Source organism: Myotis yumanensis, unplaced genomic scaffold (assembly GCF_028538775.1).
Source record: "Myotis yumanensis isolate MYYU_CA2020_CCGP unplaced genomic scaffold, mMyoYum1.0.hap1 SCAF_15, whole genome shotgun sequence".
Lineage (NCBI taxonomy): Eukaryota > Metazoa > Chordata > Mammalia > Chiroptera > Vespertilionidae > Myotis > Myotis yumanensis.
The window spans coordinates 3,378,009-3,391,918 of NW_027223766.1; the positions used below are offsets into that span (position 1 = coordinate 3,378,009).

Consider the following 13,910-nt stretch of genomic DNA (forward strand, 5'->3'; position numbering starts at 1 on the left):
CAGGGTGGGGGTTCCCGTGGGGCATGGGGCAGCCTGGGCGAGGGGTCTGTGGTGGTTTGCTGGCCAGCCACGCCCCCATGGGGTGAGGGTCCCTGCTGGGGGTGTGTGGCCATCCTGGGTGAGGGACTCAGGGCTGTTTTCAAGCTGGCCACAACCCCTTCAGGGTGAGGTCCCCACTTGGGTGCCTGGCCAGCCTGGGTGAGGGGCTGATGGCTGTTTGCAGGCTGCCTAAGCCCCTCAGCAGGGACCCTCACCCCATGAGGGTGTGGCCAGCCTGGGTGAGGGGCTGATGGCTATTTTCAGGCTGGCCACAGCCCTTTCTGGGTGGGGGGTCCCACTGGGATGCCTGGCCAGCCTGGGTAAGGGGCTGATAGCTGTTTTCAGTCTGGCCACACCCACTTTAGGGTGGGGGTCCCCACTGGGGTGCCTGGCCAGCCTGGGTGAGGGGCTGATGGCTGTTTGCAGGCTGGCCATGGCCCCCAGCGACCCAAGCTCCCAGCCCTTCCTTTTTTTTTTTTTTTCAGTGCCTCCTTGAGCAGAGGAAAGCAGGTATCGGAGATTTATTTATCTTCTATAATTGAAACTTTGTAGTCTTGAGCAGAGCCCAGGGCCGGCCAGGTGGGCAGGAAGCTTGGCTTCCTCCATCGCCAGGGGCAACACAAGCCTCATCCTCACTCCAGCTCTGTGGCCGCCACCATCTTGGTAGGGTTAATTTGCATACTCGCTCCTGATTGGCTGGTGGGTGTGGCTTGTGGGTGTAGTGGAGTGGCAGAGTGATGGTTAATTTGCATGTTTCTCTTTTATTAGTGTAGACTAGAGACCCGGTGCACAAAAATTTGTGCACTCGGGAGGGTCTCTCAGCCTGGCCTGTGCCCTCTCATAGTCTGGGACCCCCTCAGGGAATGACCACCTGCTGGCTTAGGCCTGCTCCCCGGGGGATTGGGCCTAAGCTGGCAGTCAGACATCCCTCTGGTAGCCTGGCAGCCCTCGGGGGATGTCCACTTGCCAGCGGGGAGCAGGCCTAGCTGTAGTCAGACATCCTTAGCCCTGCTGAGGAAGTGGGAGAGGCTCCCACCACCACTGCTGTACTGGCAGCCATCAGCCTGGCTTGGGGCTGAGCAGAGCTCCCCCTCTGGGAGTGCACTGACCACCAGGGGGCAGCTCCTGCATTGAGCATCTGCCCCCTGGTGGTCAGTGTGTGTCATAGTGACCAGTGATTCCCAGTTGCTCTGCTGTTAGGGTCAGTTTTTTTTTAAATTTATTTTATTGATTTTTTACAGAGAGGAAGGGAGAGGAATAGAGAGTTAGAAACATCGATGAGAGAGAAACATCGATCAGCTGCCTCCTGCACACCTCCCACTGGGGATGTGCCTGCAACCAAGGTACATGAGGGTGTGGCCATCCTGGTGAGGGGCTGATAGCTGTTTTCAGGCTGACCACAGCCCCTTCAGGCTAGGGGTCCCCACTGGGGTGCCTGGCCAGCCTGGGTGAGGGGCTGATGGCTGTTTGCAGGCTGGCCCCAGCCCCCAGCCACCCAAGCTCCCAGTGGAGGCTGGCTGGAAGCAGGTATCTGGGATTTATTTAGCTTCTATAATTGAAACTTTGTTGTCTTTTGTGGAGGCCACAGCCAGCCAGGGCAGGCAGGAAGCTTGGCTTCCTCCATCGCCGGGGCAACCAAGCCTCCTGCTTGCTCCAGCTCCGTGGTTGCCGGCCACCATCTTGGTTGGGTTAATTTGCATATAGTCTCTCTGATTGGCTGGTGGGCATGGCTTGGGCATAGCGAAGGTATGCTCAATTAGCATCTTTGTCTTTTATTAGTGTAGATTATGCTTTGACTGAACAGCAACCCATAGACCAGACACTTAGCATATTAGGCTTTTATTATATAGGATTGATTTCAGAGAGGAAAGGGGAGATAGGAACATCAATGATGAAAGAGAATCATTGATCGGCTGCCTCCTGCACACCCCGCACTGGGGATCGAGCCTGCAACCTGGGCATGTGCCCTGACCTGGAATCGAACTGAGACCTCCTGGTTCATAGGCTGATGCTCAACCACTGAACCACATTGGCTGGGCTAAGTGGATGGACTTTTGACGTGTTGGACCAGGGTCATTCCTTGTCCCTCAGGGGCACCTATGGTATGAATCCCAAATCCTGAACCAGCCTTCAGACCTCTGGAGACTACTCTCAAATTCATGGCCATGTGGTCCTTTTGCAGCTTCCTTAGAGGCTCCCACTAATTGTCTTCGCCACGCCAAGGCGGTGGAGCATCCAACCCAACTCAGCACGTGGGCTTGTTCTTAGTTTCACCCTGTTTTGTCATGTGCAACCCCTTTTCATTAAAAACAAACAAACAAACAAACAACAAACAGCGCACACACCAGGGCATGGAACTCTTCTCATTCATGTCTTTATTATTTTGCTGATCAGCTGCCCGCCTCACTGCACGTCAGACATCGCCCCACCTGTGCCAGGAGTCGTGAATCCCACCCGCAACTCAGAGAGCCGGGCCGTTTAGTTAACAAGCATGCAAAACCAAAGGAGCAAAATTAAAAATAAGTGTCCTCCTTCCGGGAAAGAAAAGTATTAGGCTACAGTCAACCACCTTTAGGAAGAAAAAATTCAAATACCAGGTCATGTTTTCTTAAATCTCCTGGTCGAATGTGTCTTTGTTTCATTGATAATCAAAACCAGGTCATCTTTACAGGAGCTGGAATTTTAATACCTCCTGGGCCTCTGTTGGTTTAGTTAAGGGTTAAAACACATTCTCATCTCAGTTCCGGTCTGGTCAAGTTTAATTGCTATATGACTTACACACGCCTCCGCACCTACATATAGAATTACTCACTAAGGTGTTAAGATGGACAATGGGTAACGTGAAAATTGTAAAACTGAAGTTCTGTGAAATTTATGACAGGAAAATGGTGCCCAATAGTCCTTTTCCTATATCTTTACTCTTCCATCTCTTTTTTGAAACTGCGCTACAAATGCTACTTTTCTAGGAAAGGTGATCATTACAAAGGTCGGGTGCTTTCCTACTCATCCTGTCGTCAGTGATTGCATCGCTCATCGCTCGGTGTGGAGACTGAAATACACGTGGCACAAGGAGCACGGGAAGGAGGCGGGACCCGCTCTCCGGGGGGGCGGGTTCCCTTCGGGGAGGGCTCACTTGAAGGAGGCTCTCACCACCCTGCCCTTGATGGGCTGCGGTGGGCGCCAGTTTCCCACCAGGGGCACCGGGGGCTCGTTCTCCGCGCTGGACAGGAGGCTGCGCAGCTTGGCCATCTGCAGGGCAAAGGCAGGTGGTCAGCTCCACGTCAGACCAAGCGGACACACAATGCGTGCGACAGAGTTAGAAACCCATGGCTTTTAAACAAGATCAGCAAACACAGCGCCTGCCTCCCATGCTCAGTCCAGAGCTGGTGGGTGACCAGTTCCTGGTGGAACAGGCCTTTTCCTGACATGGGAAAACTATTTCATGCAGGACCGACTGCCCCCGGTCAGAGCCTCCTCCCCGGGTTCTGAAACAGTTCATTTCACGGAGGAGGGGACAATGTCAGTGCAAAGTGTACCAGTAAGTCGTCTTCACTGGGTACATGTAGGAATCCATTGTTCAAAGAGCACAAGGAACTAACAATTGCGCTACATTTAAAATGCTCAGAACTGATTCTTTCTCTTTAGGGCAGGGGTCCTCAAACTACGGCCCGCGGGCCACATGCAAATACAAATATTGTATTTGTTCCCGTTTTGTTTTTTTACTTCAAAATAAGATATGTGCAGTGTGCATAGGAATTTGTTCATAGTTTTTTTTTCAACTATAGTCCGGCCCTCCAACGGTCTGAGGGACAGTGAACTGGCCCCCTGTTTAAAAAGTTTGAGGACCCCTGGTTTAGGGAGATGAATTTAGGAAATTCTTGTCAGTGATGCTATATTTCTATATGAAATATTTTTAGTTTTTCTCCTTTAAGAAATTCCCTCTTTCAAAATATTTGTACCAGTTAAACCTGATCTGTTGATAGAAACTACCACGTGAACTTGAGCCCACGAGGCAGAGAAGCTGCTGGGTTAGGCACGGGAGACGCTGGGAAGTCCACGCTCCTCACACCCCGCCTCCCCGGGCTGCCCACTCCTCTCCCCGAGCCTGGCCTCCAGTCTCCTCCACCACTGCTGCTGCACGTTCCTCAGAAGCAGTAAGGAGGGCATCAGGGGTGTTGGAGCAGACAGGCCGGAGGTGGAATCTCAGGTCCTGCACTTGGCTGTGTGATCACCAGCTAATCACTTGCCTTGTCTGAGCCTCAGCTTACTGTACGACACCTCACAGGTGACACCCCCCTCCCCAGGGTCTGCACCTCCTCCCCAGGCCTGCAGTGAGCCTCCTGCCTCCTACCCTGCACTTGGCCACCTCCTGTGAACAAAGTGCTGCTCGTCGAAACCCATAAGTGTTTCCAGAGCATAAACTCAGTCACCGTCCAGCATCACAGCCGCCTGGGAATGGTGTGCGTTATCCTGGTGCCCGAGGAAGTCACGCTGTGGGAGGTGGGACAGGCTGACTGCGCCTGTACCTGCCAGGCCCACTGTGACCTCACGCTGTGGGAGGTGGGACAGGCTGACTCTGTCTGCCGGGCCCACTGTGACCTCACGCTGTGGGAGGTGGGACAGCCTGACTGCGCCTGTAGCTGCTGGGCCCACTGTGACCTCACGCTGTGGGAGGTGGGACAGCCTGACTGCGCCTGTACCTGCCAGGCCCACTATGACCTCATGCTGTGGGAGGTGGGACAGCCTGACTGCGCCTGTACCTGCCAGGCCCACTATGACCTCATGCTGTGGGAGGTGGGACAGCCTGACTGCGCCTGTAGCTGCCGGGCCCACTGTGACCTCACGCTGTGGGAGGTGGGACAGGCTGACTGTGGCTGTACTTGCCGGGCCCATTGTGAACCCCTGGTGCAGGGCAGCTCTCTGAGCTTCCACGGGGCAGCTGTACACTTTCAATTTAGCATCACTTCCACGGAACCAGCCAGCGCTGTGTCCGTGCCGCGCTCACCTGGTCGGAGCTCACGGTGATGGGCTCCTTGAGCAGCAGCCACACGATGCACTCCTCGCAGGGCGGGGTGGTGAAGGAGCCGTGGTAGGTCCAGTAGTCACGGCAGGCAGGGAACAGGCAGGACGGATCAAAGTTGGTGAAAGGCACCTCCTTGCCCTGCAGGGGGCGCGGTGGGCAGGCGAGATGGGCAGGTGAGGGGCAGGTGCACTAAGTGTGCACACCGCTCTCCCCAGGCCCTCACCACTGTGTTTGTCAGAATAAATTCAAGGCCATAGAGACAACGGAGCTTTTAAACAAAGCACGTGCCTTCAGAAATAAAGGGCAAAGGGCAAAGGGCAGCAGGCTGGCTCGGGGACAGTCCTGTAATATGTTATTCCTTATCAGCTGTCAGTAGAGCTGTAGTTCTATCACTTCCCAACAAAAGGAGAAACCTCGCTAAACTGCAACAAAAACCATTCACATCAGTTAATCTTTGGGTCTTAATGGTAACAAGAGGCTCAGGTTCTGTTGAACACGGAATGCTTCCTGTGGTGGCAAAGCGCACCCGCACTCGATGGAGCAGCCACAGACAGTCCCAGCTGGTTCATTAGGGGTTTCCTGTGAGGGTGACCATAGGTGGGTGCTACCAGCAGCCACATATAACACCTCTGCAAATGTGTGTGTGTGTGTAGCGTGTGTGTAGGTGCTGTGCATTGTGTGTATGCATGTAACATGTGGGTGCAAATGCTGTGTGCACGTGCTGTTTCACGTTGCACATGTGGTGTGTGTTCATGCGCTGTGTTGTGTGTGCATACATGTTGCATTGTGTAAATGTGTATGTACATTTGTTGTGTGTGCATGACGTGTTTGTGTGTGCATGTGGTGTGCGTTGTATATGTGTACACATATGGGGGGTGCCTGTGGTGTGTGTGCATATGGTGTATGCATGTGGTTGCGTGTATGTAGTGTGTGTGCATATGGTATAAGTGTGTGTGTGCATGTTATATGTGTATATGGTGTGTGTATGTGGTGTGTGCATGTGTTGGGGGTGGCCATAGCTCATTCACTCATTGAGAAAGCAGTTATGTAACAAACTGACAGTGAGCATTACATAAGCTAATGCATGTGAAAGGGCTTTAAAGCTGTAAACATACGGGTATAATGGTATTTATCTGCATATGTGCTTAGCATACTCATCAAACTTGATAACAGAATTCAGGTGAAAGAAATACACTTGAAATGTAGAAAGAGAAAGCTGACAGATCTCGTTCTCTGTTCTCGGAGGGAAAAGGAGGATTTTTTACCTTTGTCTTCACTTTGTCCAGCGCATCGAGAATCAGCTGGAACTCGCCTTTCTCACGTCCTATCTGTAAGAAAATAGAAAACCAATAATTACACTTTTCCCTTCTCCATAATGTAGGACTGTCTTAAAAACCAGTTTTGACCCATCCATCTGCAACCAGTACTCATAACTCTGCCAGGAATTCTTACACTGAGCAAACCATAAATTTCTTTCTCCCCCACAAATTTCAGAGCTTGCATTTTCTGAACTAAACTTGGACTCCAGGCTTCTGAAGGACAGAACCACAAAATTGCATGTTGATCTGCTTCTGTGTCCTCGACCTTCTTTGCAAAGTCATTCCATGTTTTTCTTTTTTTAAGATAGAATTAGAACCAGAATGGACTCGATGTACCTAAAACTAGACTCTCACCCGTCTTTCCACTCAGACCCACCCCCTTCCTGTGGGACATGACCAGTGAAGGAAGAACATAAGACCAATCAGGTCATTCAGAAAGAAAGAAGGCAGGTGTCCACTCCTGGCTTAGAGTCTAGATTATGTTACCACTAAAGTCTTGTGTTAATGACACTAAGGCCTCTTTAAACCGAGGCTGGCTCAACAACACACACATTCCCGTGCTGTCTCCGCCGAGACCTTGAGCATGTGGCCTGCCTGAGCCTGGGGGATGTGTGGCCGGGCCTAGCACCACAGCGTCCCCAACATCGGCTTTGCTGGTGTGCAGGCCGTGGGATGAGTTGTGGGAAGGGGTAATGGGCCATGCTGCCCACCCGCCCTCCGCACCACACTCATCTACAGAACCACATCTTGAGGAATATGGCAAAAGGTACACTTTTAAGGGAAAGCAGACATTTTGAGCTGGTCTTAGCAGAAATACCTGCATTAGTTGAATGAATACTGAAATTCGTTCTGCTCCCCGTTAAGCAAAAGGGGAGAGTAAATGGTGCCACCCTGAGTGTGGGTAAGGAAGTCAGCTTGGAAATAAGGCACGTGGCCGTGCGGTTCCTCACCTTCAGGAAGATGCCCACCACGGCGGTGCCATCCGGCTGCTTCAGAGCTTCCCCGAAGGTGTTGTATTTCGGGTTCCAGTGAACCAGATGCAGCTGGAAGCAGAGAGGCTGTGAGCTCATCCCCAGCGCCAGGGAACCGTGTCACATACCCGCAGGACACCCCGCAGCTCCCGGCCTGAGGCCGCTGAGAGCGCAGAGAAGCTGGTGGGATCTAACAGTAACAGCCACCATTTGGGTGACATGTCGAATGTTCAAATGTGCATAAAAGGAGGATAAACACATTTAGGACTTTGTGATAAACAATGAATAAAAATTGAGCTGTGAAGTCAGAGATTTGCTCCCTCCCCTGACTGAGACAGCTCAGTCTGCTAGCACCTGCAGCCACAGGGAACTGGGAAGCGGGGGGGAGGGGGGGGGCAAGCAGGGATGTGAACGTCTTCCGTCAGCCTCCTGTTTGCAGTCGGGTACCTCATCCTAACTTAGAACAGAGGCACCAGGTAAATTAGTCCAAGGCCCATATTGAGCCACGTAGAATGGCAAGGGAACACAATATTCCTAGCCGTTCACACAATATCAAACGTGAGAGGTGCCCCCATGCACAGAGGTCAGGCTGCAAGCCCCTGTATTTGTGAGGCGCACACTTAACTGGGGGGAGATGTCTAGAGGCATTGGCAGTAGGAGTGTCTCACGCCCGGGCTCAGGGGGGCTGTGGGCGGATGGCCACGCGAGGGCCTGTGGGTCTCCCAGAGTTAGTTCACCCAACAGCCAGCTGCCTGAGAGTGTCCCCGGCGCCCTCGCTTCCTGCGCTGCCCCAGCTGCCGGAAGGGGGAGGCCAGGAAGATGCTCGCCTCTGGGCACCAGGCACCTTCGCCTCCAACACTCTTGTCTTCATGGAGAGAACGTGCAGGAGGCTTGTCTTATTCTTTGTAATTCAGGGCCTTGATCTGAGCTACAAATTGTGCTTTTTAAAAATGGACTCACTGAGACGAAGAGTAGTATTTGCTCATATTAAGCGTTGTGTGTGTGAATGTATGTGCACATGCAATCACACACGTATGCACAGCCTTCACGAGGAGACAGGGACTGGGTGCTGGCAGAACTCCTGAATGCTGTTCTTAAAGCACCTAAAGGGCTCTTTCCACAGGGGCAGCTCAGGGCGCAGGACAAGCTGCGGACGCCGGTCTGAGGTAGAGCCCACACGCCTCCCGGGGGACTTCTGACAGCCTGCTGTGCATCGTGTCCCCGCGTGGGGCTGCCAGAGGGTTCAGCAGTGCTCACCTGTAAGCATCCCTCCCATTGGCCAGGACTTCCTTCTATTCAGCTGCTGTCCAAGTTCTTAAAGTCACCTCTGAACTCTTCCCTCGGGGAGCCCACCCCGCCCCTTAACTGTTAGCCGCTAGCCCAGAAGGTTGGTAGCCTCAGCTTAGGCGAAAGGACCGCAGCTCTTTGCAAAGCTACAGGCTGGGCACAGAGCGGTGGCACGGCTTGGCTGTTCCCGGGGTGGCGGCTCCTACCTCGGCGGCGTACTGCACCCCGTCCACGGTGTGCTCGGAGCCGTGGTCGTCAGCAGAGCCCCAGTGCAGGTGGAACTGGCGCAGGCGGTAGGGCCCACTGAGAGGGCCGCCCCTCAGCACTGCGAGGAGAAGCTGGTCAGCGGGGAGCTGGCCCCTCCGAGCCCCACCCGACGCTGCCCTGAGGCCCTGGGGGCGGGGGGCACCCGGGCCACAGGGGCCCCCTCTTCCAAAAGAGGGTCTTGGCATCTATCAAAGCCAACGCTGTTTCCATCCTGTCTTGTTTGTTTGCTCGTTTTATTATTTTTTTAAATGTCAGTTTAACATTTATGAGCATAAAAGCAAAGCAACAGGGTGAGCCCTGGGGTTGTAGACAAGCAGAGTGTGGGTGGGCGTGTGGAGCAGTGGGAAGTGACTGCCCGCTGAGAGCCAGACAGATACCTAGCCCTCCCCCCTGGCCCTGTGCTCTCCCCCTTCCTCCCCCCACCCCTTCCTGTGCCCTCCCCACTGGCCCTGTGCCCTCCCCCTGGCCCTGCGCCTTCCTCCCCCCAACCTCGCCTGTGCCCCCCCCTCCCACCCTGTGCCCTCCCCCTGGCCCTGTGCCTTCCCCTGCCCCCACCCTGCCTTGTGCCTCCCCCCCTGGCCCTGTGCCCTCCCCCCTGGCTCTGTGACCACCCCTCCACCATGTGCCCTCCCCCCTTCCCGCCTGCCTCTCCCCCCTGGCCCTGTGTCCTCAGGCAAGTTGCTGAACTTCTCTAGGAAGGTGCTAATAGCACCAGCATTTCGGGCTGCTGGGAGGATGAAAGGAGATTAAGGACTGAACTGCTCCTCATGGTGCCCAGAGGGGCAACCACTGAGCGAAGTGAGTTCTTTTCTCCAACTACTTTCCTATTCCGGCCAGAGCTGCCGTTTAGACGGTCTGTTCCAATGAGAGGAGGTGGGAAGCCAGGTTTCCCAGGGGAGCAATCAATGCCCAGCGAAACTCGAGCACTCCCAGGCATGAACTTGAGCTGGCTGTCCAAATGCCTCCGTCCTGTCACTTCATTTGGTTTCACGTCACTCAGCCTGGGGAGTGAGTTAGTGGCTGAACTATTCCTTGGAGGATATGGGAACCATGCAGAAACCTTCAAATCAAGATTTAGGCCCAAGCTGGTGTGGCTCAGTGGATAGAGCGTTGGCCTGCGGACTAAAGGGTCCCGGATTTGATTCCGTCAAGGGCACATGCCTGGGTTTCGGGGCCAATCCCCACTGGGGGGTGTGCAGGAGGCAGCCGATCAATGTTTCTCTCTCATCCTTGATGTTTCTATCTCTCTCTCCCTCTCCCTTCCTCTCTGAAATATAAATAAATAAGTAAAATTATTTATCAATAGCAGCTAGCTCATCATAGAATTCAGTTCTAGAAAGAACTGCCCACCTACGGGCCCTGAAGCGGCCCGGAGAACCACAGCATCCGTCTGAAACGACAGAGCGAGGCTCCCATGAGCGTGGTCATGTGGGAGCCATGGCTTGACGCTGCATGTCCTGTCCAACCGCTGGAACAGTCACACCTGGACACGCCTCCAAGGTGTGAGGACGAGCCCACGGCACTGCACGCACGGGGCCGGCCACCCGCTGACCCCAAGGCATGTCCATGCCCAACCTAATCGGTCCCGTTTCAGGCTGTTGTTCATCCTCCCAATGGCATTTGATGAAAATGGAGAGAAAGGTAAGAGATAAGCAACATAGATTATTGCTTGAGAAAATGTCAATTTCTGTGATATTCCTGCCTGGGCACTCCTGGTAGGAGGAACTGTGGCTTGTTCCTCTTTATGAGATCATCGAGAATCTTCATGTATGTGCATCAGTAAGGATGGTTTTAACTTTTTTACAAATAGGGTCATCAGAAGATGTATTGTTGCACGTCAAGCACCAAAATATTCAGGGAAGACTTACCTCTTGTACAGTGAAACAGCCTTTCTAGTCAGCCCCTTAAAGATGCCACTGATTTGCTAACAGTGTAGGTATAATAAAGAGCTGTTTTAAAGACGGGGTTTTCCATTCTCACACACACCCAAGAAGAAACTGTCAGGAACTTAAAAACACTCTCCCAAGGGGCCCATCAGACAAACCCGGAGGGAGGGAGCGGGAGGGGCAAGCCTCCAGCCCTGTCATCCCCGAGGGCCTCCGCCCTCACGTCAGGGCCGCCCACTCCCTTCTCGGCGCTGTTCCTCACTTTGTAGAATGGAAGCTCTGCCATGTGTGGGGGGAAGCAGAGGACTCCGGGGTGAAGGCCCTGGAACCCAGAGCTCTGCCACTCCCCTGTGCACACGGCCCCCTCCCCTCCCTGCTCCTCTCAGCCTGCCCTGGGGCTGGCCCGGCAGAGTGAGCGCAGGGACGTTCCCCTCCCGGCCCCGCGGTGCCCCAGGACCAGGGCGCAGTCCCGTCCTCTCCATCTTCAGGGGTGGAGGGTCCCTCTCCCACTAATGCTGTGACTGTCCCAAGTGCTGCCAGTGCGCTGCGGACCCCCATGAGCTCCGCCTGAGGCCATACTCACTGGAGCGGTCGTAGGTGTCATCGAACACCACCCTGCAGGTCTTGCCGTTGTTCAGGATGCTCTTGCAGGAGGCGGGGTCGTAGGAGGCCGACCACGGCTGCAGGGAAGAGTCGTACTTAATGTCCTTCGTCTGCAGCGCGATGGGCGACTGGTTGTCTCCCTTGGCGATTGGGTAAAGCTCGTGCCAGTGGTCAGGACCTGGGCAGGCCGGGGGGGGGGGGGGGGGGGTTGTTAACTCGGGGCACCTGCGTGGCTGCGAGGGGCGTGGATGGCAGCCGGGGCCCAGGCTGCGCGGAGGCAGGGGCTCCTCCTGCACCTGGAGACTGAGCCGCCTGCCCTCGCTCCAGGGCCCAGCCTCGCGGCTGCTGTGTGCAATGGACACAGGGCCACCTCCTGCCGTCCGGCTGGACTGAAAGACTGGCCCCAGGGGGTGCTCAGAGCCCACCCTGTGCCCGCACCGGGCTGAGAGGTGAGTGCCTGCCGCCCGGACTTGGGGCCACTCGGAGCTGGACCTGCGAGGTCTGGCTCCTGGGAGGCAGCGTGTCCGTGGGAAGGGAGCCAGCCCCGCTCCCGCAGCGAGTGACACCAGCTCCGCGGGAGGGCTGCCCAGATGAAGGCAAAGGGGCAGCACTGGCGCTGCGTGGTGTCCCCATCCGACCCCTCCACCCACGTTTTCTGGAGCTGCCCGCCGTCTGCGGTCTGCGGTCTGCACAGTGCAGGGCGCCCTGGACCCTTTGGGGACTCACCATTGTGGCTGGCGTAGCCCCACTCCTTGGCCATGGTCGTGCTCGCTGGTGGCTGCTGCCCGCTGTCTGCAGAGTCCGCCGTCTGCAGAGGCCCCGCGCTGAGCGCCTTTTATCCAGCTCCCCACACCCTGCATGGCCTTATTAGGTCAGCAAGGAGGGCGGGGGGCTAGGCTGGCTGGGGTGGTATTCAGGAGGCGGGGTGGGGGAGCCAATGAATGCCAAGGGCTGACAGCTGTCGGGTGGGGTGGGCGGAGGTCCCCCTGCCACCCCCCCGCTCCCGTCCCATCCCCTGGAGCTGCCAGGCTGCCCCCGCCCGCGATCCTGGGCACAGATGCGGCGCCTTTCGCCTGGTGCCCCCTCCCCTGGCACCATGCATTATTTTGGGGGTAAACAGGGTGTTGCAGTCGCGCTCAGCCGCCACCTAAGACACCCCCTCCCCCGGGCGCTGGCGGCGGCTGTGCGCTCCGGGCCCCGTGATGCCCTAGAAGGAAGCGCCTGTTGGCCAGCGGTGCGGGCTCCCTTGCAGGGACTTGAAAAGTTCTAGGAGCACGGGCGCGGGTGGGAGGAAGGCCGGCCGGGGAGGGCATTATCCTGGAGCCTGAGGAAGCCGCCTGTCCTGGCATCCCGCAGACCCGGGGTCCCCTTGGCCGGGAGCGAGCTGGGCTGGACCCTGGGACCACAGAGCGGCAGTGCCTGGGACCCCAGCTCCCCGCTGCGCCCCTGCCCAGGGGAAGTGAGAGCCCTCTGCAGGCTGAAAGGCATGCACACAGTGAGCCTGCTGCTTGAAACCGCGACCTCGCTCTCTAGGACAAGCCGAGAAATTAGGAGAAAAGGCGCCAGGGGGTGGGGGATGGGGGGGTCCAGCATTGCGCTGCTTCCCTCCCTCTCCCAAGTTGTTTATAACGAAGATCCAGGCGAAAGGAGAGGAGCTGGCCCCGCAGGGCCACGTGCCAGGGAGATCAAAGTCTGCTGCGGTGCCCAGGGAAGGAGTCAGTGGGGTCGATATTTATATTCTCAACTTCTCCTTAGTTCCAGGCAGTCGTGATGCAAAAAGACGCCCGAGAGGCGCCCGCTGCAGAGCCCTCCCAGGGCTGCAGCCGCAGGTCCTGCTGATCTGACTGCTATGGGCGCTGTTTCGCCCGTGGGATTAGGAAGCTGGAAGAGGAACTCGCATGGGGCTAGCTCATCCCCCAGGCATGTGGAAAGACTGAGCCGCTCATAACCTGGACGCCAGGGGAGTCACTCCCCGGGTATTTTTGTGCCGGGATTACTGGGTCCACACAATAGCCCTGTGGAATCAAGAACCCAGATAGTTCGGAAAATTCAAGCAAACACAGCAAAGCTACTGCCCTTAGACCCAGCTCAGGTGTCCGGCTGGGTGAGACAGTCCACGGCATTGGGCTGTCGGGGCCGTTTTCTGCTTTTGCTGGGATAGTGTGGTTGAAGAAGGTGTTTTATATTTGTTGAGGGCATCATTATTTCTATTAGCAAACTATAACCTTGTTCAATTCATTAAATTGTTACAGTCACTTTTTCTGGTACATGTGGTTAGAAGATTGGTAACTGAATTTCATGCTATTTGACATAGTTGTAATACAGATAAAGTGTTTCATATAATACCAGGCAAACCCAACAATCTAGGAATTCTTTATATTGTTACTGTTTAGGCATAGAAGGAGCTTAAAAATGGATTTTCATAATTAAAGTTAAAAGAATGCACAATGAATAAATAATAAAAGACTTGCACAATAGCACATAATTTCAAATAAGCCTAGGTAAAATATGCAAA

General features: G+C 55.2%; 1 protein-coding gene across 1 annotated transcript; it reads right to left on the reverse strand.

The window, feature by feature from the left end:
* Positions 1–2,391: 2,391 nt before the first annotated feature.
* On the reverse strand, positions 2,392–12,227 carry CA3 (carbonic anhydrase 3). The gene is made up of 7 exons (XM_070392687.1): positions 12,122–12,227; positions 11,376–11,573; positions 8,846–8,964; positions 7,332–7,424; positions 6,328–6,390; positions 5,045–5,200; positions 2,392–3,288 (listed from the first exon to the last, which is right to left on the reverse strand). Exons 1-7 carry the CDS (start codon positions 12,153–12,155, stop codon positions 3,169–3,171), a joined length of 783 nt encoding a protein of 260 aa, XP_070248788.1. The 5' UTR covers positions 12,156–12,227; the 3' UTR covers positions 2,392–3,168.
* Between the last annotated feature and the right edge of the window lie 1,683 nt (positions 12,228–13,910).

Bases quoted from the DNA above. Each gene is read 5' to 3' on its own strand.
- CA3 (XM_070392687.1), bottom strand. From the start codon at position 12,155: ATGGCCAAGGAGTGGGGCTACGCCAGCCACAATG. The intron at 5,201-6,327 runs GTAAAAAATCCT...CGCCCCCTGCAG, and splicing joins TGGACAAAGTGAAGACAAAG to GGCAAGGAGGTGCCTTTCAC. The intron at 3,289-5,044 runs GTGAGCGCGGCA...TTTGCCCTGCAG, and splicing joins TCACCGTGAGCTCCGACCAG to ATGGCCAAGCTGCGCAGCCT.